The sequence below is a fragment of the Nothobranchius furzeri genome, chromosome 11 (genome assembly GCF_043380555.1).
Source record: "Nothobranchius furzeri strain GRZ-AD chromosome 11, NfurGRZ-RIMD1, whole genome shotgun sequence".
Classification (NCBI taxonomy): Eukaryota; Metazoa; Chordata; class Actinopteri; order Cyprinodontiformes; family Nothobranchiidae; genus Nothobranchius; species Nothobranchius furzeri.
Genome location: NC_091751.1, coordinates 26482447 through 26510092, shown reverse-complemented (window position 1 = coordinate 26510092; position 27646 = coordinate 26482447). Strand labels below are relative to the sequence as shown.

General features: G+C 41.8%; 1 protein-coding gene and 1 long non-coding RNA gene across 3 annotated transcripts; one reads left to right on the top strand and one right to left on the bottom strand.

The window, feature by feature from the left end:
• Positions 1 to 1076: 1076 nt before the first annotated feature.
• ccdc126 (coiled-coil domain containing 126) lies at positions 1077 to 12364 on the top strand. Of its 2 annotated transcripts, none has more exons than XM_015955818.3 (4): positions 1077 to 1394; positions 5803 to 5848; positions 5971 to 6398; positions 12086 to 12364. In XM_015955818.3, the coding sequence occupies exons 3-4, from the start codon at positions 6158 to 6160 to the stop codon at positions 12325 to 12327; spliced, it is 483 nt and encodes a 160-aa protein (XP_015811304.1). In that variant the 5' UTR covers positions 1077 to 1394; positions 5803 to 5848; positions 5971 to 6157; the 3' UTR covers positions 12328 to 12364. The 2 variants fall into 2 exon arrangements, with proteins under 2 accessions (XP_015811304.1, XP_015811306.1); XM_015955820.3 differs by having other exon boundaries at positions 1164 to 1394; positions 6146 to 6398.
• A 12404-nt stretch (positions 12365 to 24768) lies between these two features.
• LOC129164586 (uncharacterized) lies at positions 24769 to 26030 on the bottom strand. Its single transcript, XR_008564127.2, has 2 exons — positions 25928 to 26030; positions 24769 to 25849 (listed from the first exon to the last, which is right to left on the bottom strand). It is a non-coding gene; the product is annotated as an uncharacterized lncRNA (long non-coding RNA).
• Positions 26031 to 27646: the final 1616 nt, after the last annotated feature.

Here is a 27646-nt window from a genome sequence, read left to right as displayed (position 1 = left end):
CGTGGCTGTGTTCCCAACATTTTTCTCCTGATGCGTTTGAGGCTTATAGTCAACCACAACTACTTAAAGAGCTCACCAGAGCAGCTGGGTGTAAGAGAAGGCGGAAACTAAATGCTTTACCGACCATTTTCCCACACAAGGAGCCTAAACACCCTCAGAGAGACAAGAGATGCTGGACGCTCTCCTGAGCCAACAACCCACTCCTGCAGCTGCTGCTTCTGTCACATTCATCGAACCATCGGACACGCCACTCATGGATCCTCCACAAACCCTCACCATGACATCTTCTCCAGATCAACAAAACACATGAGGAATGGTTAGGTCAACTTCCATGCCCCGTCCAGCACTCTAGCAAGAGTAAATTTTAATCCATGGTTCTACAGCCGGGACAAAAACCACATTGATCCTCCTCAATTTGAAATTCAGCTATTGCCTGGACACTCCTCTCCAACACCTTGGAGTAGATCTTTCTAAACTGTGGATTGTGATCCATATATTTGGAACATACTCTGGTCCCCATACATACAAAAGAAAGCCAGTACCCTTGTCTGCCACTCCACAGGCACCACACCTGGAGAACATGCAATTTTGTAGAGGGGTTTCAAGCAAGACAGTTCTACTTGAGATACCCAGGATGGACATGGACAACCCCTGGAGCTCTGTCACTGTGTAGATCATGGATGTCCAAATGTTTCCAGACTATATAGGGCCACAGGGAAAAAAATTATATATAATAATATACAATAAAATTATATATATATACACATATATATATGTGTGTGTGTGTGTATGTATATATATATATATATATATATATATATATATATATATATATATATATATATATATATATATATATATATATATATATATATATATATATATATATATATATATATGTATAGTTTTTTATTATTTTCATTTATTGTTGTCATTATTATTCAGTTTAAATACAACACGAGTTACAACAACACTAAATTTCCCTCTGGGACGTATTTTTGAATGACTGAATGATTTGCCTACATTTACCATGATGCAACTGTGAAACGCAGGAGGACGTTCACGCGAGCCATGACATTTCAGTTGTATGCGTAGAGCGGCCAGCAACATACGTCGCTTCTGTGGAGGTAGGATGGAGCTGGTGTGAGTGGCTGGACTGGGAGAACATATCCAGTTATGTCGGGTTCCTAGTGAGGGTTTTAGGGAACGTGAAGGCTGTTCGGGACGTTCCCGTTCCCTGGGACGAAGCAGAAGCAGCCTCGCGGCGGTGACACCAGCCAACGGCCAAGCGTCACAAGTGTCAGAGACATCGATAAACCCGCTCAGACTTGACTGTTTCCTGCTTTTCTCCAGCCTGGACGGGTTTTCTAACTAGCTTTTCCTCCAAACGCACGGTAGGAGTTCTCACGCTGTTTTTAACATCCGTTGTGTTTTGTTGGGGATAGTTTGCTGACTGTGGTCGGAAAGCTAATGCTTTAGCTAGCTTAATTGTCTGTCATGTTTTTGGAGTTGCGGCTAAGCTGGAGCGGCTGATTTCTTAATCAAATCTCGTTTTAGAGGAGAAGGTCTCAAGAAAAGGAATCAAACTAGTTTCCTCTTTCATTCACAACGAGCTGGTTGTTTTTGTTGTGTCTCACTGTTGTGTCATTATTGGTTGCATTTATTCATGCATGTGCAGTCCTGTCATTTATTCCGTTTGAGCTGATTTTATTTACAGTTTCAGTTTGTCTTCTACAGTTTAGCTGATGAAGCAGATTGTTTCAGCTGCAAAATCGCGTCTGACAGCTGTTATGGTCAATAATTACCTAGTAGGTTATCAGGGCCAGATTAACACTTTGTTGTACCCTGGGCAACAATATTAAAGGGCCCCATCATCACGACCCAAGGATCACCATAATATGGTCACATACAGAATATTTTACTGTAATATGCAGTAAATATACTCAATACTTGAATGCCTGACATCACGTAACCCGCCCAGAGTAACCTTTCACCCACCTCGTGTGGACTGACCAATGAGGATAGGCACTTAACTTGAGGCCCTCTCTTCATTGGTCAGTCTGCACAAGACTGACTCTCAACCGCTCTCAACTGACGTTCAAAGTCATAGGCAGCTAAGCGTCTCTGTGCAGCGCAAAAGCCCGGGTGGACAGTTTACTATAGGGTGATCATATTTCCATTTCCAAACAAGAGGACAGGGGATCTGTGCCTATGACGTCACACTATGGCAACGCCACACAACGCTGGGACCCATTTTTTTGTAAGAACTAAATTAATACAGATTCTGCCAATAAAAGGGCTCTAAAACAATTTATATGTGAATATTTAGCATATATATTGCAAAATCTCATTTTCTGCTTTAGTGCTGCAACAAGGTTTTATTAATAATAAATTATTATACCTTTTGTTTTACTACAGCATCAGGGTCATTTTGCCTTGGCCCCCAAAATGTCTTGAAACGGCCCTGGCTGTGTGATTGAGTTTTGAAGGTGATCTGAACTTTGTCTGATGTATAAATATTACATGTGTATAACTTATTGCTTTGATACAGGTAAAAACGCATAGTGGAGATAAATCTACCTACATTTTACTTTGTTTTCTTGTTTTTATTTAACTATTTACTGTCCCGTCTGTCTCTCTTCTTCCTGCGTCTCCTCTAAACTCTCCAGAAAATCTGCTGCCTGGATTCTTACTTTTTCACCTCATCAGTTAGTTTTGAGCAGATCAAAGGGATCTCCTGACCGCAAAGCGGAAAGCGCGTTTCGATGCTGCGTCAGTGAGGTGAAATCACCGCAGCACAGGTGATGAGCTCTGCAGTAGCAGAGCGCTTCAGGCACAAATAAGACAGAAAGTAGAGAACATGTGTAGACATGAACGATCGTGTGTTATAGATTTTGGTTGCGCCACTTTGAGAATGGACCGTGCGCTGGACGCAGCAGCCTGGAGCGCTGCACCAACGATCATCGCTATATGTGCTCTCTGCTCAAGAGTCCAAAAATGATGTAATATAGGTAGAAAACGTTTTTTCCGGCTCCCCCATAATTCGATCCCTGCTCCTGGATGAAAAACCGCACATTTTCATCAATACAAGAACACCCCCCCCCCCCACCCCCCGACGCCCGGACAGAGAGTGAAAAGTGGACTTGTCCAGGGAAAACAGGACGTACGGTCACCCTAGTTTAATATAAAGCAGGAGATTGCAGATACAGTATTTTGCTCGTGCCCTTGCTGCCCTGGGCCTGGGCCCTTTAGAGTAGGTGGGCCCTGGGCAATTGCCCAGTTTCCCATATGGTTAATCCGGCCTTGTAGGTTATCCATTCAGACTGCCTTGGTTGTGCTTTATCTGTTTCATTCAGCCACACTGTGTTTCAACAGCAACATGATTTACCTGAAGCATCTGTTTAGTAGATGTGGTGCCCCTGATGTGATTACACCTTCTAGTGTTCACCTGTTTTGTAGCTTGTCTTTCAGGGCTTCATGCAGGTTATTTATGCTAAACCTTAACAGAGAAATTCAACCCAAGTTAAAACTGCAGATGTTTTCTCGGTTGAATGAACCTTTATCATTTTTATATTTTCTGGCTTTTTGTGACTTAAGATTTTGTGATCATTTTGTAAGTTACCTAATGTTGAACACAAACCTCTTGTTTATTCATCTATTCAGCTATGCACTATGCAGCGGAGCATCCCCTCTTGCTGCACATGATGTGCTTTCCAGTAAAAATTAGCTGCAGCTACACCCTTCGTCCAGTCGTTTTTACATTTACTTCCCTGTTTTTGTTTTGTGTTTTTTTTGTCCAACTCCCTAAAGCCTCTTTACATTCTGAGCATGGAAAGAACACGTTTGTGTTGTTTCTAAAGCATCTGTTCGTGTTATGTTACCATATCCGTTTCATAATTTATTCACTCATTCACCGTCCTCTTTTTGAACCCAATAGGATGAGACACAGCCGAACCCACTGAGACTTCAGAGAATGACCTTGGTGACAAAATAAATGAAAACTGAGAAATGATCACCTAATTGTGTCTGTGTGTGACCTGTGCACTCGCAGCCGTATTTGTGTTCAGTGCTCATTGTATGGGGGGATAAGAGAAATAATGTCCTCAATGACTTTCTGTGGTCTGGTCTAGCAAGAGCTGCAAAGTGGGTCTTATAAAACCCAAGCTTGTAATAATCAGGTTTCTGGGTTGAGAGAGCAGAGAAAGATTTTGGTTTTTGGATTGTTGTACATTCAAATATAAAACGGCCCAAATCCTCATAATCATGAAATAACTCAAAGTCTCTTTGATATGTTGGATATGACTTGCCTACTATGACACTAACCTTCTCAACCTGTCCAACTGACTTAAAAATCATGTGTGTTCGCTAAGGTTTACTGTCTGTGGTGGCGGCCATCTTGAATATGATTCGTTTATAAAGTTAATTAGGTGTGTAGACGTGCATTTAATTGTTGCTTTTGGAGAGTTTTGTTTAAATCTGTCCTGTTCAGATCAGAATCATACACTGAACACACAGGCAAAGGTTTTATCACTTGCCTTTAATTCTGTAAATCCTATAATACAGGCCCAAGCCTTTATTTACTCAAGTGCTTCTTGGTTCAGGCCTTTATTAGAAGGAGGCTAGAATTAGAGGCAGACCTTATTTTCAAATTGAGCAAAATTTTGGAAGTGGTCTTCCAATAACATCATCGCCGCAAAGTAACACGCGTACCATCAAAGAAGACATTATTTATCAAATAAGCTGTGATGCAGCGTTGTTTTTGTCCATTTCCTTCAGCCACTGTGGATATTCTGTTTCAACTCAGTCTGATTCACTTCCACCAGCCTCTATTTACTGCTTGTGTTGCTATAAGCTAACCGGAAGAATGCCGACATGAAAATGTGCATGTCGCCACCTACTGTGCTGGAGTGGAACAAACTTTATTTGAGAGTTTGGTTTTCTAATGCGCATGTAAACTAGGATAAAGACTCCCAGCTTGTTCCATAAGATCGACCTGGATCGCCTTAGGTGTCGGTCAGTGTGCACGTAACCGCACTGACTGACCCCTTCTTTACACTGACGTGAAAGCAGCTCATGTTGCAATAGAGGCATTTTATCCACAAGCTCATTCCCAACCGGGAACGTTTCTAATGCAGAACGGGAGCAAAAGCGTTCCACACAGCTGATCCTGTGAGGTCACAAAATCACTGGAGAATTGCAACACATGCGTGATTTCAGATCCAGCACGTTTTAGTGGTTTCTCTGCTCCAGCACACTAGATTCAGCAGCAGCTCATCAGGCTCGGCAGATTCCTGTTAATCGCCTGCTGATTGAAACAGGTGTGTTGAAGCAGAGTTAAAACTAAGACGTGCTGTATACCGGCTCTGCTGGACCAGAATTAAACAGCCCTGCCCTAAAGGCTCATGGTCTACCATTCATTTCTTTTGGCAGTAGAGCGCCCATTGCCTGGAAGTAGATGGGCGTGGCTTATGCTCACTGTGAGATCTTGTTCTGTCAGAATGAAGGTGGTAAAAACTATGGCCACCTACCATTCGTAATTTGAATTGGACCACACAAAAGAAATAACAATAAATGTTTGCATGTAAATTCTACACAAACAAAATACGTCACCGTATTTCATCTTATTGATATTTCCTTACATCCCTTTTGCTGGTTTTCTTAATTGTTACCACATTTCCACGTGTATCTTTTACTATAAAAAGTTCTGTTGTGGACATCCACGGCTGTCTGAGAAGACCAAAGCTTATTTCTTTAGCTGATTTCTGTTTCTAAGGTGTTTTGTGTGTTCTTTCTCCATCACAGGTTACAATGCCTGAGGCCCTTCTGCCTGAACCTTCTCCCTGCAAAGGTAATTTGAAGTTTGAGACCTTGCAGCTGATGAACTATTCCAGAGATTTCTGACTGCTGGTGTTTAAGGGTGTCGACCACTTTTTCTGATTGCCAGATCTTCTGGCTTTTCTTGTTTCCCAGCCTTTCTTTGCCTCTCACAAAGGTGCAGGAGGTTTTTAGATCTATCATGTAGCGGATGTTGACCTCCTCTCTGTCAGTGAAAGGATCACAGAAAAATCCCTGCTAAGGCGCTGCCGTTAGGTTACCAGGTCTATGTTGTTCGGCCTCCCACCGAGCATCTCTACCTCCCCATCAGCACCTCAGTACCATGCTCGGTGGACTCTTGCTGCGGAGGAACATGTCCCAGAAGCTGAGTTTACTGCTGCTGGTGTTCGGCCTGGCGTGGGGATTGATGCTACTTCGCTACACCATACAGCAGCCTCGCCACGAAAGCAGCGCTGAGTTGCGTGAGCAGATTCTGGAGTTGAGTCGGAGATATGTCAAGGTCCTGACGGAGGAGAACCAGAATGCACCAGGTGGTCCACAAGGAACTTCCATGGCAGGATATGGTAAGTATTTATGCACCAGTTTTCAAGACTGAGCCGATTTGATGCAACACATATTTTGTGTCTCTCTATATGGCTAATTTTTTTGTTTGGATGTTTTTTTTATTTGAAAGGCTCAACAAAAGATTTTGACTGTTAGGGTTAAAATTTCATATTTTAAAATGGACACTAAATAAGCTTCCCCTCTTCTTCCTTCTACTGGCTGAAAGTGGAATTACTGTCAAAACCAGTCCTGCAGCAGCCTGCTGTAGCTAGCACTAGCAATGAGCTAATGCTAACAAGAGCCAACTGATGCTAAATAAGGCACATCCAGACTGTTGGACAGTAAATAAACTCAATTATTCTTCTTGTGATTTTTATTGAATGTTTACAGACTGATAAAGCTAACTGCTAGCCTTTACGTTAGTTACCGGTATAGTAAACAGCTGTTGCCATAAAGCAGGTGGAGGCCTCCCTCTAGTGTTCTTACCTATTCAGTTTTTTTTAAAGAATTAACCAGAGGTGGAAAGTAACGAATTACATTTACTCACGTTACTGTAATTGAGTAGCTTTTTTGTAAATTTATACTTTTTAAGTCGTTTTTAAAATCTGTACTTTTACTTTTACTTGATTAAGTTTTTAAAAAAAGAATTGTAATTCGCTACATTTTAAATCATATCCGTTACTGAGTAAAAATAAATTGTAGGCTTAATAAATTAAAAATATTACGTGTAGCAGCGTCGGAACAGAAAGAGACACCTGCATGAGCGCCACGTCTAAACCGGGAGGGGCTACACGCTTTATGATGAGGACAAACAGCCATTTTTACCGCAGTTTTGCTCAAAAACATCAGTTCAGTCCCTGTGATCCACTCGCTGTTTACCTCCTCTCTCCCTCCTCTCCTGTGGGTTGGAACCCGCACCTTTGTGCACCGGTGTGACGTCATCAGAATTCTGCTCGGTTCGGCAACCAGACTCGGTTCCGTGTTTGAAATGTGTTTCTTTACCGCGCACGTAAGCGGCAAAATTACGTTTAGCGCTCCTAAGAAGCCGATTATCAGCGCTCTGCTCATAAAACAGAAGACCTGCAGGTCTCTGTGAGTTAATCCTGATACTGTTCAGGTGTAAACGTTGTGCTCCATCCCTGTGTTTGAACTCAGAAGATGCTTCTTGATGCCACAGATATGTGACGATTTAGCTTGTTTCTTTATTTTACTCCAGAATAAGAGATTAAATTGTTACAAAAGCAGTTCAGTGTAGTTAAATTAGTCATTCACATGATTCTAACATGCTGCTGTGTGTGTGTGTGTGTGTGTGTGTGTGTGTGTGTGTGTGTGTGTGTGTGTGTGTGTGTGTGTGTGTGTGTGTGTGTGTGTGCGTGTGCGTGTGCGTGTGTGTGTGTGGGACTTCATAAGGCAGCATGGCTTCATCAAATCCATGCATCCTATATCTTGGCTGAAGTAATGGCTCAGGAAAATAACTTGTATTTAATAAACAATGATGTCTCTGCAGTGTTTATGATAATGTTTTATCTTATATATCTTTGGTCTGGGAGGTGTAACTTATCATGATACAAGCCTTTTAAAACATGTTAAAGTGTTACAAGAGGAGATAAATGCATAAATTTAAAGTTTATGTTTGGAGACCAACCTTCACAGTTTGGATGCTCACGCTGGTGAGGAGACACCGTTAGTTCTAGTAACACCTGGGCTCCCAAGGCCTATTCTGACAGGATGTACGTTACGGGACCCTTAAGGATTCCAGTTGGATGATTGGAGGATTATTTAGGAGGATTGGGATGAACAAACTGGTTTCAGTGGTGAAGGGTTAAAGGTATTGGCTCGGCATTAAAATTGTAGAAATGCAAAAGAACTACACTTTATTATCTATATAAACATGTACTGGGTCCAGTTTTTTATTTTATTAAGGACTTTTGTCATAAATCATTACAGAAAATCCAAATCCTCTCCTCCAGACAGTGAAGAACTGTGTTTCGCATACGTCACTCCAGCACGTAAAACAAGCTAGCTGCTGATGCTAATATTGTGAATCACTGTTATTTGTTTACTTTCATGCTCCTAATTATTACGTAAAATTGCGTTTACAGCTGCAGCACAAGGTCCGAGCCATGTGTCTGTGTCCTACACGCATTTTTAAATAACAGGTCTGATCTAAAATAATAACCTACATCTATAAATCCATCTAGAACCGCACCGCTACTTCTGGACTCTAGATGAGTCCCGTTAGCATGACTGCAGCAAAACTAACCGTGTTCGCTCCGGTAAGGAAAGAACAAGTCCTTTGGGAAAGCTACGACACACACGCACGCACTCACACACACACACACACACACACACACACACACACACACACACACAGATATAATCTAAAAGATGATCTCTATATTTCAACATTAAAACCTCCATGACATCCTGGATTAGTGCAAACAACGAGTTGAGCTAAGGAGTTACTCCAGCATCAGGAAGATTTATTCTGGTAAATTGTTGGTTAAATATTTTCCAGAGTTATATCAATAAATACACACAGCAGTAAAACTGTAGATTACTGAACTATATTGGGACACATGATGGAGCTAAAACCAGCTGAAAACTTGCCAGCTCAGAGTTTCCAGTGGAGCACAGAAATGAAATATTTAAGAAAAGTAAACAAACTGTACCGATTTTGGTTCTGAAGATGAACAGAATCCTCCTCTATGTCCAAATCAGGTCGCAGGTCTTCTGAGTCAAACGGTCTAAAACATGTCTGCACCTCTGGTAGTGATATCCAGCTGGCGGGGTCGGAGTTCGGTTGAACTTCTCCAGTAATCTAATATCCGTTCTCGTCGTCGTATCCCAGAGAAAAAACAAATCTGATGGACTAGTAGAGGCTTCAGAAGCTACATCTGATTGATGACACATTGTTCTCTGCTATAACGCTAACGCAGAAACAGTGGAGCCAGGCGTTGTTTACTACAGCTGTTTCAGCAGAGCTCCATGTGAAACGTCACCAGCTGCCCAGGGCTTAGACCGGAAGTTAGTTTCTGTTTTTCCTGCGCCAGTCACAAACATCAGATTTTCTTACAATTCCAGCCGTCAAAATCCAAAAACCTTTTTCATCTGAGGTTTTAATACACATTTACATATGCTGTTCAAACAAATTTTGCCTCTGGCCGATATCTTTAAATGAGTGAGTGAACCCACTACCAAAGATGAACTCTGCTAACTTTAAAAATCAGCTGCTCTAAATAAGCATTCAGGGAAAAGTCATGGGCTTGTGACTATAACCTAATTTATGTTACTAGTTTGCAGTGTAACTGCCTTTGTACTTCAATATGCATATTTGTTCATTTAATTTAAAAAAAATGGCCACTTTGACATTTATACCCCATTGTCTTTTTTTAACTATTCAGAAAAGCCCGTCCTTGCACAGTCCAAAAAGTAATTAAGTAACTTTTACTCTGACTACATTTGAAATAAGCTACTTTTTACTTTTACTTGAGTACATTTTGAGGCAGGTAATTTTACTTGTAATTGAGTAAAATTTCATGAAAGTAATTATACTCGTACTTAAGTACAACATTTTAGTACTCTTTCCACCTCTGGAATTAACTGATTAAGGTTGTACCCTCCAGCGGGTCCTGCTTGAACCACACCACTGTTGAGTGCCGTTTGTGGTCAGCAGAAGGCTACAGAGTGCTGTCCAGTGTGAAGTTATCAAGTTTCTCGCTCAAGAACCACTGAAACCAGCTTAAAAGTAATAGCTTAAAGTCTTGGAAACTTTCATGTTGCTTTAAACCACAGTTATCCACGTCTACTCTTCCAATAAAAAGTAGCAATTTGAATGATCTAAGCAAAAAACATAAATAATGATGCACTGAGTCTAGGCTGATACCGACTTCCATTTTTTGTTCATTTTCTCTATAAAAATAACCAGAACATGAACCGATTACTGTGATCGGTGCAGTCCTGCTGCGCTGGTTTTTAAGGTTTGGTTTGTAAAGTTAAATAATATCTAAAAGGATCAAGTAGGGCTGCAACAACGAATCAACAAAATCAATAAAAATCTATGAAAAAATGCATTGGCCACGCATTTCGTCATTCGTTGTGTTGTGCGACTCTATTTTGTGTCGTGCATGTGTATGTTTTAGCAGAGCAGACCGAGGCAGATCAGAACAAGAGAGACAAATATGATGCATGTGCAATGAAAAAACTGTGCAATAAACTATCTTTAGTTGTAGCTCTCGTGCAACATCTTTTCAAGTTGCTTTTCCCCCCAGAACTTTATTGAACAATGGTAAGTTGCTTGTTATTGTGTGAGGAAGATGCCTTTTACTGGCGGACAATGTGCTAATTGTGTGCTGTGGAGGCAAACCGAGAAACCAGCAAGACAGAAACGGTTTGGGATCAAAAGTGCAACTACGGGCAGATTAGCTAATGCTAGCCAGTAGCAGGCTGACGATCAAGTGGGGTTTAGAAAAAACACGATGGTTGTTGTGAAACTAAGAACATCAAAACTAAACAAGCGGAAGAAAAGTCCCCACCATTCTGTTTATTGTTGGCTGTCTGCAGCGCTCTGGAGCAGAACCGCTACCGTCAGGTTGCTGCTTCGAGTCTGCTCTGCTCCACAGCGCAGCAGGATTTTGGCAAGCCACTGTAGCATGTAATTCACTAACGTCGGTGAACATAATTTAAATTGGATTATTGTTAAACCGTACATTATAGCTATCACCATTACACTTTTAGTTGTAGAAATTAAATGTTATTAGCATTTTCTGTAGCCACTAAACATGTTAACGATGTGGCAAGGTGGAGTAACAAGGGCCCGGGTGGGATTCGATCCCCAGAGACTCCCGGGTGAGAGTCATGCGCGCTTACCAGGCAGCCAAAGGGACATCCCCCTGGCCAAGTAGCCAGGGCGCATGATCAGTCAGGACACTGTGACAGGACGCTCACACAGCCACAATGAAATATGTAAAATATTACTGATCATAGTTTAATTATGGATATGTTTATGTGATAGCATGTTGTTTTGCATGCTATTGAACTGTTTTCTAATCATCTTCTGTTGTTAAAATAAAGGAAGAGAAAAAATGTTTCCTTAGATTTTTTTCATTTTCCCGTTTAATCCGATTAATCGAGCCGAAACCCCATCCGATTCACTGATAATCCAAATAATCGTTTGTTGCAGCTCTATGATCAAGATGTTTAAGTTTTTTTAAGATTTCTGTTTAAAGTGAACTGCAGCTCATATTTGTGTGGAAGATAAAATGTGACTTATTGTTAGCTTGCTATAGGCTTAATAGCTTTCCTGCTGTGAGCTGCCATCATGACCCTCGAGTCTACGTGTGTCTTGTTGAATTAAAACTAAGACAAAATAATTGTGTTGCTGATATTTAAAACATTTTAACACTTTTTTATTTGATAGAATCAGACAGAAAGGGTTCAAACAGTAACTCTGAGAGACGAGTCACGTTTTTATTAGTGACGTGGTTTATTGTGAACACACGGTCACATTTTATGTCAGCTCTAGTTCTGAGATGGGAACTCAATTAAAAGGAATCGCAAACATCCCAAAAAGTTGCTGTCAGTGCCTCTGCATCATCAGTAAAGTTACACTTGTATGAAAATGTAATCTCATTACATTTGTATGTATGAAGGTGCGTTCAAACATGTACTTATTGTCTTTGTGGGTCTTTTCTTTCATGTCTAACAGCAGATCTGAAGAGGACCATAGCCGTGCTGCTAGATGACATTCTTACACGACTCATCAAACTGGAGGGGAAAATTGAACTGGTGGTTAATGTCTCTGCTGCTAATACTTCCCACTCTTCAGCGGGAATCCTGGCCTCTGTTCCCATTGGCCTGCAGAAAGTTCCGAAGCAAGAGGCTCCTGATTCCCACCCTGGAATGTCACGCTTTCACCCGCACGTCCCCAACAGACGACGACCACTTTAAGAAGAACTTTTTTAGCTCTTTGCTTTTAGGCACGCTACACTTTCCCTTCATTTAGGGCTGATGAAACATCATAAAGCAGAAAGAAGATTTGGGGACTTCCACAAAACTAAACTTGAGATGCACCTGAGCAACAACAAAAGAGGACCCTTTGCTCGTCATACTCACGTTTTTATAATTGCCTTGCAGAACTTTTTTTTTTTTTGCTTACATAATTTTATTTTTTTAACCATATAACCTTTTGAATCTGGTGACTTGTTACATGAAATGCAACCAGCAAACGCTTCTAGTAGAAACCAAAACTGCATTTCAATAGAAACAGACTTTAAATTCTTCCTGCCTGCATCATAACTGGTTCTACTGGACCGTATGGACATGGGGAAGATGCTGAGCTGAACCGTATGCTGATGATGTTGTTGTTTTAGTTGTTTTAGGGCACACGGTGGATATGATTAGGAATAAAGAAACATTATAGGATACAACCCAAAGAATATTATTTGCACTTAATCAAAGGCAATATACACATGCTCTATCTTTTTCTTTTGAGAGCGTTCTAGCTGTATTCCAGTGTGCCGTTCCAGTCGGTTTTCATTTTGAACATGAGGAACGTTGGATGTACTCCAGTCTTCAGACTGGACTGCTATTGGGAGGGCTCGTGTGTTCAGGGTTTGTGTTGCACTGTGACTTTAAAGATTTTCTAAAAATACTGACATCGTCTAACTTTAGAAATGTGTTCAAGAGCGAGTGGACTTCAGCCTCTGGAGGATTCTCGCTCCCCTCTATCTTGGTCCTTGACGAACTGATTAATTCACTCAGCAGGTCTTTCAGAGATGATTCTCATTAGAAATCTTTTGATGGTGACGTTTTCCTGCTGCAGGCGGGAGCAATGCTTATGTCACAGATGCTTGTGACTAGTGTGGGTCACAAAACCTTCAATGAAATAAACTTTGCTTCACTGTGTTTTTTTTTCTGAATTAATATTCAATCGGAATTTTTGAAATCTATGAAAATCCTTAAAATGTATTGGGGTGTTTTTGAAGTTTTGAAAGTTCAGGAATCTTTAGCAAAGAGCTTGAAAGTCAAACCAGTTATGGGAAAAGAAATAGAAGGGTTTAAAACAGCTCTGTCTTGTTATGTTTGTGTAATCGCCACTGTAAGATGCTGGGAAACCTTGAATGCTTGCCTTGAAAGTGCTTGAATTTGACTTGGGCAAATGTGTAAAAGGCTTGTGGAGTCCAAGTCATGGGTGCTTGGGAAGCTTTACATCTAGAGATGCATCAAGGTTTGGCGGGTAATGAGGTAAGCTTAATTTGCAATCAGCCAATCTGAAATTCATAAACTGGTTCATTTTTACGGTCAGTGAATGTGTCATCGTCAAGTAGCAATTTAATAAAAACTCATATTTTACTCTGTGGGCTCACCTTCACTAAGCACTCCTTCACCCAGAGATGTTTTATTTGGAACTTTTACAGAATTTGAATTCTCAGGTTAGTCAGAATTTTTCGATATTCTGTTAGTTATTGTTATCTGAGTTAATTTAGGAATGAATCGATGTCTGCAGGTATGAGTTGACCGAGAACTGGAAATCGGTATCAGTCATTATCTCTGCTAGCACCTTGAAGGCCCTCTTAATTTGTCGGCTTCAAAAACAAAACTGACCAAAGGTCATTCAATTAAACTGTGTGCAGTAGTTGCTGCTTCATTTGTCACAAGTTCTAAGTCCTAATAGTATATTGTTATTTTAAAGACAACAGTTTCCCACCGAGATCCTAGTTTTGAAACTGGTGAAAGGTGTGCACACCCCAGCCGCTCAGTGCGTCACTAGCATGTGCCGGAGTAAAAATGATGCAGACCCATGTGAGTCGCTGGCCCAATCCCAATACTAGCACTTGCACCCTTCAATTGCGCATTCCTGGCCAGGAGTGTGAGTGCGTAGGGTGACCACGCCCCCATTGCACCCTTAATCTGCACTTCACCCAAGTCTGCAGCGATGCGGACCTCGGGCAAGGGTATTACCCACAAGCCATTGCTGCAGAAGAAAAGGCTCAAGTTCCTTTTCACAAAATATGCATTTTCTAAGGAAATTTGTTAATTTTAGGGTGATAAGTTGATGCTCTAAAACTTTTAAAGAGCAATAAATGTAAATTTATTTCAAGTAACTGTTTGGCCGTTTGTTTAAAAGTTGTTAATAAAGGTTTTTGAAAAAGGTATCACAGCGACCAGCATCCCGGAACGCGTTGCAATCGATGACGCAATGCTCCCTGTCTCAATTCTGCAATTATTTGTACACTTGTGTACTACGCACTTGAACCCAGCACACTTTCTCCAAGTGCACTTTGCTGAAGTCCTCAGGGCGCAGTGTTAATAAATCTCTGCTTGGACAAAAACACTTCTAGTTTGGGTTTCCTGTGACCAAATATCCAGCTAGAGCAAACAATAAACACGGGTTCGAAATGAAGTTGATACGAGTAGTTGCGTTGATACACAGACACATATACATAGACGCCCCGTGGACTGGCGCTGCAGTGGCTGGCCACCATTTTGGACGAATCCCCATTTGCCCACAGTGCAGTCATTTCTACTGAGGAAGGTGCTTGCCCAACTAAAAGACGCATTTTATCACAAAATCAGACGGGTAAGTTCTACTGTCTATGTCATGTGATGTTTATGGTGTAGATGCCTCTTTCTTCATCTTCTTGTAGCTTTTATAAGGTCACTAAAAAATTAACACCGGCTGTACCAGGACCGATTTTGTACTACAAATTTTATTGAAAAATTACATGAAACACTTTAATTATAGAGCGATGAAACTTAAAATAATGGTAAATGAGTGATAATTATGAATGTCATTGAAGTGGCCAGTTTATATTAATTAGTTATTACTAATATGTTCCAGTCCTTCAGCTGTAAAAGGTTTTATTAAAGATTTGTCCAACTCGTCATGTATGTCGTTAAAGCTTATCACCTGATCCTCTCCTTACAAAAGTGTGTGTTAAATGTTCTGACTCGTGTGATCATCGACGTAAGTTTCACTTTAGAAGTGGGCACGGGGGTGGGTGGGGGGGGGGGGGTTGCTAAAACAGGCTTCAACACAAACGATTGTTTTCCACTTGGTCCTAGAGCTCAACCAGTGTCAATTTAATATAGCGTAATATTGTTTTTAGATGAAGCTGTGCAGTGGCGCGGTGGTTAGAGCTGTTGCCTTGCAGCGAGAAGGTCCTGGGTTTGCTTCCCGGCCTGGGATCTTTCTGCATGGAGTTTGCATGTTCTCCCTGAGCATGCGTGGGTTCTCTCCAGGTACTCCGGCTTCCTCCCACAGTCCAAAAAACATGACTGTCAGGTTAATTGGTCTGTCTAAATTGTCCTTAGGTGTGAGTGTTTGATTGTTTGTCCTGTGTGTCTCTGTGTTGTCCTGCGATGGACTGGCTCTCTGTCCAGGGTGTACCCCGCCTACTTGCCCATTGACTGCTGGAGTTAGGCACCAGCCCCCCGCGACCCTACGTGGACTAAGCGGGTTCAGAAGATGGATGGATGTTTTTGGATGGTAAAAAGTTCAGGGGTCAAAACTTGACTTTGGAAAAAAAGGGGGGGGGCATGCCCCCCCCCCCCCCCCCCCAATTACGTCCATGCATGTGATGAACCATGTCCCAGAACACTCCCAGTACATTCTGACACACACCTGGGTCACCAGTTCACAAATGTCTAACCAGCCAGTCACATGGCAAAATGTCTTGTGATGGTCAGAAGAGGCTAGTCTGACTGGTTCTAGATGGTAGAAAGACAATAGCAGTTACAATAACCACATGGTTCCAGGTAGACTGCAGGAGTCTCCTGTCTGCTAGGAACAGGAAACCGAGGCTGAAGTTCACACAGGATCACAGGAACTGCACCAGAAGGGACTGGAAAAACCTTTCTTGGCCTGACGAGTGTAGATTTCAGCTGTCGGTCAGAATTGGTGTCACCAACATGAAAGCATTAATCCATCCTGCCCTGTATCTGGACCCCTAATTAGGCCACATGAAATCTGCTTCAGCCTACCTGACCTTGTCCATCTCTTTATGACCACACAGACTCATCTTCTGATGGCTAATTCCAGCAGGACTGTGGTCACTGGACCATCTCTCACTGGTTTCTAGAACATGATCATGAGCTCACTGGACTCCAACAATCTCCACAGTCACCAGATCTCAGTCCAGTTAAGAAGCTTTGGGATGCAGTGGAACGGGAGCTTCTCATCATGGATGGAGCTGGTGATGTCATGTCAGGATGGACCAGGACGTCTGAGGGATGTTTACAATCAGAATCAGAAGGGTTTTATTGCTATATGTGCGAGAAATCACAACATTAAGAAGTTTCTGCGGTTCTTGGTGTAACAAAGTAATATAAAAATAAGCAGTGGGTAAATATAGGGAGTAAGAATATAATCATGATAAAATAATAACAAAGTGGCAATAACGGCTACTATATACAAGACTGATCAGGTGCAAACTCAACACTGGGTCATGTGACTGAAACCAAGCAACTGGAGTGGGCAGGTCTAGGATTGTCAAAGAAACTGTTCTTGTGGCGAGAGGTTCTGGTCCGAATGATTCGGAACCTCCTCCTGCCTGATCAGAGTGAGTCAAAAAGGCTGTGTCCAGGGTGACACGGATCAGCTGTTATCTGACCTGCACGCCTTAATGTCCTGGAGGTGCACAGATCCTGTATGGAGGGGGGGTTGCAGCCAATGACCTTCTCAGCAGAGCACACGACGCGCTGCAGCTTCTTCTTGCCCCTGGCGGTAGCTGCTACACGGTGATTGAAGAGGTGAGATTCAAACACCTGGTTGGATCCACAGTTCTGAAGGCAAAAGGAGGTCCAACTAGCGTTGTGTCCCTAATAAAGTGATTGTAATAAAACAGATGATGGGGTGGATGTGTACCTTCCAGAATAAGAGTAACGAATATGAAGTTTAAAACTCTGTAAGGTCTTTTGGGTGTGAAACATTTAATTATGGGAGCTGTTTTACCTGAACATTGTCATATTTCCTCCAGCCTTATATAGTAAAGCAGCTTGTGTTTTGGTTAATCCCTGTTGTGGGGTCAGAAGAGCATGTTTTATTACGCCGGACAACGTAGGTCAGCTCTCAACAGTAAAGTCATATTTAATCAAGAATGTACTTGTTTATGAGTTCTGTGGAACGACAGACTTCACTGGTTTGTTTTAGCATCCTATTGGGCTGCTGCACACACACACACACACACACACACACACACACACACACACACACACACACACACACACACACACACACCTCCAACAGGCAATAATATTGAACAAAGGTGAACTTTTATTTCAACAGTTGCTTGATTCTTGAGTTTTCTTTGAGGCCGTTCCTCAGTTTAAGGTTCTGTTAAAGGGAAACTAGGCAGTTTTGGCTTGATTTTAGCAGCCCCTGGTGTCCGTTTAGTAGAACCACAAGCAAAACCTGTCTCCTCGCTGAAATGTCTCCCTAGCCTTCAGTAGTGTCTACAGGAACGATTCATCACTTAACTAGACCAAATTCTTGCTTTGCAAAGTTTGGTCTAGGCACGCTCCATTGGAACCTCCGCAGCTCCTACCAGGACTCTGGCTAGCCAATCACAGCTCTCTAGAGGGGTTTCAAACACATAAAGAGCTGTGATTGGTCCATAATGGTGGGCCAATCATAGTGCTCTATCTGCTTAAGTGAACAAATCACAGAGCTTTATCCGCTTTGTGGGCCAATCAGGGCACTCTATATGCCTGGTGGGTGGGATGATGCAACAGAGTGAAACAAGAGTATGTCACATTCATTGTCCAGTGGAATGCGGAGATCATTTGAAAGACAACGGTAGAACCCGCCCCACAACCGAGAGCCGTCAATGGAGCGTGGCCAGACTAAATAATACATTTATTTAGTCTGGCTTGCCAGGCTAGTGATCATGATCTAAAGAAGCAGGAACCGTGCTGGAACCAGACTGCAGCTCCATTTTTTCTAAGTCCCAACAGAGCAGCCCGCCAGTCTGAAGGTGCAAGTGGAATATTCTGGCCACAGGCGCGATAGGGGCTGTGTGGAAATGGCACCCCTAAGGGGTGGCCAGGGCCAGCCCTAGAAAATGTCTGCCCCCCCCCCCCCCCCCAAGCAAAAGCCAGTGTAAATAAATCATATTAATTTTCACTCAAACCATAAATCAATCTTATTTATTCAAGACATAACTCTATAACAAAATAAAATTAATACTATGAATGAGTAAAAAAAATAAAAAAAAATTAAATACACGTTTCTGCTGCTCACCATTTAAATTTTATTTATTTTTTATCTCCATAGTTTTTTTGTGAACACAGCAACAGGCGAATTAAACTAAAAAAATACATATTAAAACAAAATCTGAAATGACATTTTAAATAACAAATGTATTGTTCTGAAATGTTTGTGTTTCCTAAATTTCATTTAAATGTTTTGGATACTTACTGTTTTTAAAATAAAAATGAATAAAAGAGCAATGCACCACAGGCTAAACTCTCCCAGAGTTACCACAAGGACCAAGTTGGTGTGCCACCCCAAATATTTCTTCAACCCCGTCTGGCCATCCCTGTGACAATTCTCTGGAGGCGCCCCTTCTGTGTGGCCTTTCATTAACTCAGTAAAGGTTATGTGAACACACACTTAATGATTTAAAAATATGAAAAAGTTGCAAAGTATCCCTTTAACCCTGTGAAGCTTGTGTTGGTAGTCCAGAGAAGAGAACAGACCATCGTCATGTCGCAGCTTCAGCGCCTGGAGACAACAGTGTTCAGTCACAACACAAAAGTTCCACCAGATGTGAGAAAGAAAATGTAGTTTTTTATTTTCCACTGAATAAAGGATGCATTCTGTTTAGTTTGACTCATCTGTTGGCTGTTATCCGCATCGTGGTTTATACTGTGTGTGTGTGTGTTAGAACTGGTTTTGCTGCACTGGTGTAAAGATGCCCAGTCTTACATTATTAATGGGGCTTCATCAACAGCCTCGGGTGAAGAACAGAAGGTTTTCAGTCAGATCTGCTTCAGCAGGGAGGTGTTTGCTGATGAGAAGCAGCCAGAGTAGAGATCCAACAACACGTTTTACAGGTTCGTAAGGACTGAACAGGAGATGCTTTGTTGTCTTAGGAACGATTGCTTCAGAATGAGGTGTTGACCTGGACAGAGGGCTTAATTCTGCAGCTTCATCAGCATAAGAGGCTTTATTGATCAAGTGTGTGTGTGTGTGTGTGTGTGTGTGTGTGTGTGTGTGTGTGTGTGTGTGTGTGTGTGTGTGTGTGTGTGTGTGTGTGTGTGTGTGTGTGTGTGTGTGTGTGCGTGCGTGTGTGTGTGTGTGTGTGGCTGTTAAACAGTGTGGAGTGAGTTAGGCGTAGCTCCAAGTTCTCCCTCTTTGACCCGTGCAGGAGAGCGTGAAGTTTTCAGTCAACGCCCTCGTAGTTCTGCCTTTGAAGTGCTTTAAGATTTCATACATGTGTGTGTGACTGTTGTATTGTAAAGTGTCTTGGGGGGTGTAGGACGGTATTGGCCCATTTACTGTTCAGGTGTAGAAAGTGTTTTCGTGTTAGGGCTCAGAGGACTTGATCAAAGTGCTTTTTCCTGTTTCTTGAGCTATTTGCTGTAATTTATTAGGGGATGTGTGTTCGTTTGATCGTTTCTAGTGTTAGATAACCAGGGAAAATAATCAAACCCAGATTTCCTTTTAGCAGTAAGTTCTGTTTTATTTTGTTCATAAAATATCTTACCTTTTAAAAAGACAGAAAACCTGCAAAATGTTTAAACATGACGTTTCATCATGTTTGATTTTTGCCTTTTATTCTTTTTAACATCTTTTAAATAAAGGTTTTTCCCACTCAGAAGCACCGTTATAGTAGATGTGATTACACGGTTCCACCACTAGATGTCAGCACCGTCTAATGTTGTTGCTGCCTCCCACGCTTCAGTGAAACAGACCCTTCACCAGAGGATTGTGTTTTCTCCTGTTAATCCAGCCTGAGGACTGATCCAGCAGCCGGAGCGGAGCGGGATGAGACCACATCAGGATGGATCACACTCCTAAAACCCACACAAACCCAACAACTCGGTGGTAAATGCAGTGCGTCCTTTGGACAGTAGTTCACCTGAGCCTTCAGGTATTTAAAATAGACTTTATTATTCCGTAAATATCAATATTTAGCATTTATTCTATCTGGATTTATTTTGATGAGCATTCAGCAGCAGAAAGGATCCGTCTGGTGATACAACAGAACCAGACATACTGTTTTATTAGCTGATTTAAGGAAAAACAACACTCATTAAAGGCTCAGACAAATGCTTATGATAAATATTTTAATATAATTATTTTAGTTTGGTTTTATCGTACAAGGACTGCACAAAAGACAAGGTTACATAGAGGCAATGCAGCCGTTGTTTTGCACAGAGGTCTTCTAGCCAGAGGCTAATTTTCAAACCTGGTTGGACTTTTAGAGACATTAGGAGATTGTACTTCTGAATTTTGCAGTGGTGCCATTTGGTTTTTGGTCCAGGACTGGGGGCTTGTTTAGGGGCAGCAGTAGCTCAACAGGTTGAGCGGGTTGCCCAGTAATCAGAAGGTTGCAGGTTTGATCCCGGCTCCGGACAGAGAATTCTGCTGTTGTGTCCTTGGGCAAGACACTTAACCCACATTGCTGGTGGTGGTCAGAGGGACTGGTGGCACCTGTGCTCGGCAGCCTCGCCTCTGTCAGTGCGCCCCAGGGCAGCTGTGGCTACATTGTAGCTCATCCCCACCAGTGTGTAAATGGATGAATGATACACTAGTGTAAAGTGCTTTACCCTGAGAGGCGCTATACAAGTGTGGGTTATTTGTCATTCATTTGATTTTGTCTTAAAGGTTCCAGATCATGCTATTTTAAAACTTTGAGAGCAATATGGAAACGCATTACTGTTGGCATCTATTGAGATGTCATTTATCGTAAACATGAGTTATTTTTGTCATCAACTGAAACTCCATCTATGGCCGCTCCTAAAAATCGTGCCTACAGCAGCATCTTATAGGCACGATGGTTACTGAGTTGAGTATAGGGAGCCTAGGTCTCCTCCCTTTACGGTCGGCTCATGGGTCCCTGGAAGAATGAAAAAATTAATGCAAGTCAACGGGGCTAAAAACGCTATTTTCTAATCCGCTTTGCCTTACGCCCTGGATCACACACATGTGAAATGAAAACTAATGATGGTTGTTTCAACCACACCAGTCACGTGCTTTGAGATTTTTCAGCTTGTAAAAGTTCGTAATTAGCATGACGACAAACTAGAAATCTGCACGTCGCATGTGTGACGTCACCACATAATCTCCACTCCCCTAGCATAGCTGCTACTTACCAAACGACCAGATTTATGGTGGTCTTTCTTCCTGAAAAAAAGGGTTTGAGGTTCTCTAAACTTTCAGCCATTTTCCCTCCGTTTTTTTCCGTGTCTGCGTCAATGACGTCACTTAGTGAAGCACATTTGTAGTCCTGGACTTATTTTCACACAAAACCAAAAATAACGTTCCCCCTGTTCGAAAATAAGCGCGTTCTTGGTATCAAAATGCGTCTTTAAATTTCACGGACATCACATGTGAAACCCATAGCACATAACAAGTAGCGTTTTAGCCCCGTTGATTTGTGTTCATTTTTTCGTTCTTCTGGGGACCCGTGGTCCGGAAGTAGATGGGCGTGACTTAGGCTCCCTATTGTAGTCCAGTAGTTCAGGCATCTCTGGTTGCCATGTGCTGACCCGGTGGTGTCGGCAGTTTATTTAGCCATCTGAAGCAGATTTCGTGTTTTTATATTTTAGTTTTATTGCTTAATTTTACAAATTATTTTGTATCTCTAAACACCTTTGAACTTGATCACTTCCAAGCAGCATTTTACTTGATTTACTCTGCTCATCTCACATGGACTCACAATAAACAAAACAAACATATTAGGACTTATATTTTAAACAGCTTCCCAATAAATGGTTGAAAACGTAATGGCAAGCGTAGCTGAAGAAGAAGAAATAAGTTCCTGCTGAGACCAAAGTGTGAACCAGCACAAAACTATACCAGCCCAGCACTCATCACCTGTGCCACTTATCCTGAGCTAACCAGGGGAGACAGGTTTCAGACCAGAGACCAGCTTCTGGGGGAGGAGCAGGGCCTGATGTTGGAAGCAGAAAGTTGGAGTGACGTAGCCTAGTGAACTAGACCAAATTCTTGCTTTGCAAAGAATTTAAATATTTTAAATAATTCTTTGCAAAGCAAGAATTTGGTCTAGTTCACCAGGCTACGTCACTCCAACTTTCTAACTTTCTTTCTATGATGTCTAGCTTTCTAAATAATAAATAATACATTTATTTAGTCTGGCTTGCCAGGCTAGGAGTGACAACTTGTTAGGCTGTTTCTGGAATTTCAAAAATAAAATTCTAAACTTGCAGCTGAAACAGGAAAATGCATGAATGCAGCCAAAATGGGTTTTTTTGAGGAAACAACCATGTTACATGATTAAAAAGGTGGATTTTCCACGATATGTCCCCTTTAAACTTCATCTAACAGTGAATGTCTTTGTCTTTTGCAGGTGGATGCTAAATGAATAAGCTCCTCTTGTCCTAAATAACTGTCAGTTGTGGGATTTCTTGGAGGTAATTCAGTGGTGAAAGTTTTAAAGTGTTACACTGATCCATGAGTTTAGCATGTTTCCTGTTTACATGCAGCAGACTTTTTAACCTTCAAGCATTTTTGTGTCAGCAGGTCGAGGATGAGCAAAGAACTGAGTTGTTGCTTCACTCTAAACTGACTTATTTCCTTCCCTCTTTCTTTTATGCAACATAAAACTTTTCCTCTCCCTCAAGTTAATCACAGTTTCGGTCGCTGTTGAGTTTTGATGGAGAAATGATTCTGATTGAGTGCATGATGGTGATTTCAGATTTTAAATACAAGTTGGGTGTCTCTGTTTACAGATTTATCTCTGTCAACTTTACTGTTTACTGGTTGGTAGCATCAAGATCGGGCCAAAGACGGAGGTGCTTCTTTTACAGAAATGTGACTTTTTACTGTATTTGATTTATCAAATAAAAAATAAAGTTTTAAAGTGTGTGCGCATGTCGTTAGAGTTGAGATGTTTGAGTGAGAAATGATCCGTCTATGTTGGGCGGATGAGGCAGGGACGAGTGGTGATGGTTGGGTGACTTTACAGAATTCAGCATGAATAAAAATGGGAATTAAACATTTTTATGGGATAGTTTTTTAACGTTAAAAGTTCAGATGTGAAAACCAAGTTTGTGAGATTTGACTTTCAAACGAGTTTTTACCTGACAGCTGTTGGCATGGACAGGATTTCATCTACAGTTTTAGAGATGTGGGTTTCACGTTTACCGCAGGACCTTCACCCGGACTCAAGCCACAAACCTGCAGGTCCAAGTTGTACCTGCTGTCCTTGGTTCTGACAATTAGCCTCTAAATTCAAATGGAGTCAGTGCTGCATGTGACGGGGCCTCTGTTCAATCCCAGGTTATTATTTAGGTTTAAGTCGGTTTTATCCCAACAAAGATTCGGACGAGTCGTGTGTGCTTATACTGTGTTTTTATAGGGTTGCTCTCATTTCTTGCAGATGTTGGATGAGTTGTTTTCTTTCTGATTCGTTCATGCATCTAGTTTTTATTGTAGTGAGCAGGTGCATATGAAGGCACGAGCAGAGCTTTTGTTTTTCTGGTTGTTTGAAAATGATTGTTTTTCTCCTCTAAAGTTGTGAAATGAAACTGGTGTCAGAGCAGGACCGAGGTACAGCGAGAGGACCTCAGATCAGAGGGTTTAGGTATGATTACATCTGTAATAACAGAAGCTCCAGTCGTTAATGACAACTGAACCTAATCAGAAAAACTCTCAGATTTGGTTTCAAACTAAAATGTTTCATTTCCATAAAACAGATGCAGTAAAAAAGCTTCTCATATCAAATAATTAAACTAAAAACCATTTTATTTATTAGCTCAAAAAATGAAGGTCCAACATGAGAAAACTTTAAAAGTATGAATTAATCTAATCTCTACAGAAAAGTGTTAAATGGTTTAAGTTAATTTGTAATAAAATAAAACATAAAATTAGGAAAATTTTGTGTTTGGTTAGTTTTGTTTGAATTTGTGTAAATTCCTGAACTTACATGAAACTGATTTTATCCTAAGTTTTTTTCCAGATATTTGTTCAAATCAAACAAAAAAAAACCTCTTTGTGAAACCACAAATTATCCTTACCATGCCTTGTTTAAGCCAGTGCGGTGCTAATTTAAACAAAACAGTTTAATTTGAGGAAAAACTCTTGAAACTTGTATTTTTAAAAATAAACTCAGAAATGTAACTGCATCAAATAAAGGCTCGCTGAAATAAACAGATTTAGTTTAATAGCTCTGTTCAGTTATGAAATCACACACAAGAAAATGCAGATCAATGCGTGTTTAACACGTCATGCATTTTATTTCACCATAAACAGGAAAAAGGGGGAAACGTCACATTCACCTCAGGTTTAATAGGAAGATGAACTCCTTGTTTCAGACAAGCTGGGGGACAAGTTGTTCCGAAGATCTGAATTAAAAAAAACTCCCAACAGGGCTAAAAAAACAACACAAGGCTGCAAGCTGAGGCTGAAAGTCTGCAGAAATCTACGCAAACCTGCGTGAAAACACACATTCTGTCAACTTTGGTGCAGCACAAACGTGCAAATCTGCGCCAAAACACACAGAACGTGACAAAAACTCACAGATCCACATCAAAATAAGAGTTCTGCTTAATTCACGTCAAATAAATTGAACCTAAATATCGAAATTATTTTAATGCACGTGATCCACTGCGAGGAATGATGGGAATTTAATTATTAAAAACTATTTAAATAGACCGAACTTGTTGCATCACAACAATGGCGGTTGCTGTTTTTCGGCTCTTTTAAAGCTTTAAAAACAAAATAAAACATCAGATTCGTTCTAGAAAATACTGGAAGATTTAACTAAACATTCAGGCTCACGTGAGCCACTTCAGATGGGAGTTTGGAGCGTTTTTTCCTAGGACTTTCTAATTTGTTTAAACGTGACGAGAAACGGAGTCAATGTGCAGATTTTTTCCTTTTTCTTTCTGCATTTTATTCGAGGGTTTCTTTTAAAGATGGCCCATAATTTAGGATAAACTGAGACGTCTGTGGAGAGTTTCTGCAGCATGAATGAAGTGGTTATCTGCTGCTGTAGCAACATTTCCTGGCATGTGTGCAGAAGGGCACACACCGCCATTTTCTGATCAGATGCAGCAGGGTGTCGTCCTGCAGTGTTGTGAGGAGAAAGCAGCACCGTCTCTCTGGTTTCCTCCTTTAATGATGCGTGTGGAGCGGACGGGGACAGCAGAAAGCCCGGTTCTGACCCAGACTCAAGGCTTGTATGTGCATCAGTTAAACGTTGCAGCTCAGGTTCTCCTCAACATGGCGTTCAGAGACGCCCACTGAGCTCCCTGCTGTCCGAAGCGGTCACTTTACTGGCTGTGAGTGGCGCAAAACTCTGAGAAATCAGACATTGTCAAAAGGATTCCGAGAAAATGAGAAATAAAGCAGCCTCACCGGAATAACCGAGTCCCCGGATCGGTGGAGCCTATTTAGGGTTAGTTAGTGAGTGCCTCGCGCTTGGCGGAGTAGACTATAGCTTGGAGTGAGGCCAGTGGCGCTCAAAGTTGGGCTATAAGCTGAGTTTTACAAACAATACCCCCCCCCCCCCCACACACACACACACACACACCCCACCCCCACCCAGATCCATTTTCTCTGCTTGGTCCCCCTGCAGTGGCCAGAACCCTCCCAACATATAGGATGTGTCTGATTCTTCATGTCAGCTCTCCCCCCTATGGAATTAGTTGGGGAGGGGGGGCTTGTGTCTCAGCGACACACACACACACTTTATGCGTTTTGTTGTCATGTTTGAGTTGTAAATCGTCCAAATGAAATAAAGAAGGTTTTAAATAATTGTAACAACCTTACTGCCCCCCCCCCCCACACACACACACACACACACACATGAACTTATACTTTTCACAAAGTCCCCATAGAGTTGTTACGAGACGTAAAGGAATAAAAACTTGACCGGAAGTTGCTGTGAAGACACCAGATTTAATTCGGCTTCGGACCACTTGTTCGTTAGTGACTGCCGGTAAAAGTGAACGGGACAGCCCCGTGCAGAGAACGCAGAGAGCCGTTAAAAGCGGCTCCTGGACCCGCCTGGCGGTGTTCCGTTCAAGCCATATGCTGCGTGACGCGCGAGGGAAGCACGCGCGCTGATTCATATAGAAAGTAGAGCCGGGGAGCCAATGAGCGCGCGCGCTGAGGCCCAGCCAGCTGCCGTACGGAGCGGCTTTCTGATTGGTCGATTGGCCTGGCCAATCAGAGAACTCGTTCTTTTTTTCTCAGCAGCAGAAAGGAGCAAACCCATTTGGCCCGGGCGAGGAGGAGTCGGCTGAGCTAACCTGCGTGCACACCTGGGCTCGTGCGTGACGCTGAAACTCCTCACAGATCCTTGTTGTCAGAGAGCCGGGGACCGCAGGAACAGCTGCAAGTCTCGTTAAACACTCCAAACTTTTCACAAGTAGTAAGATTAAAACATTCGAGGTGAAAGTTGGAGCGGTTAGGACTTTTTATTGTTAATCTTGCCGATAAATCACCGCTTCATTCCACAGATGTGTGATGCGTGACAGCATCAGGCAGGAAACAGGAGTGAAAGCATGCTGGTCACACCAGACACTTCAGACAGATGAGCTCAACAATCAGATGTGAGGCTGACTCACTCAGCTCTCTGCTTCATTTAGAAGTCCAAAGGTGTGCAGAGCAAGTGTCTTCAGAAAGCCCAGAACAACAGCTCAGACGACCAGCTGGGAGGAACACAATCAGCTTAAAGGCTGAAGATAAAACTATTCAACTAACTGCATCACTATTGTTTTAAACCTTTGAGACATTTGCTGTAAAACGGTTGTGGAAATTAGTTTTCAACTTTGTTTGGTTTGTGGAAGTTGTTTCATGCTAGAGCTCGTACATCAGGACTTTCTGAGTCATGATGGGGTCCAAAACCCGGGAGCCACGGTCTGAATCAGAACCAGAACTAAAGAAAATGATTTACGCAAACTCGCTGAATTGTTACATGAGATTTTCTAAATAGATTCAGCGAAGGAGCATCTTTAAAAAACACTTAGAAGAAGGTCTAAATTTAATTTATGACTTTCTTACACATGAACTACATTTTCCGTTTGAGGCTTAAGCAGTTGAAAATCTCAAACTAGTCCTGCTTTGACTGTT

What these genes read in the sequence shown, in the direction of transcription:
- ccdc126 (XM_015955818.3), top strand. Translation starts at nt 6,158, where the DNA reads ATGCTCGGTGGACTCTTGCTGCGGAGGAACATGTCCCAGAAGCTGAGT. An exon ending in AACTTCCATGGCAGGATATG is followed by an intron (nt 6,399 to 12,085) that starts GTAAGTATTTAT and finishes CATGTCTAACAG; the next exon opens with CAGATCTGAAGAGGACCATA.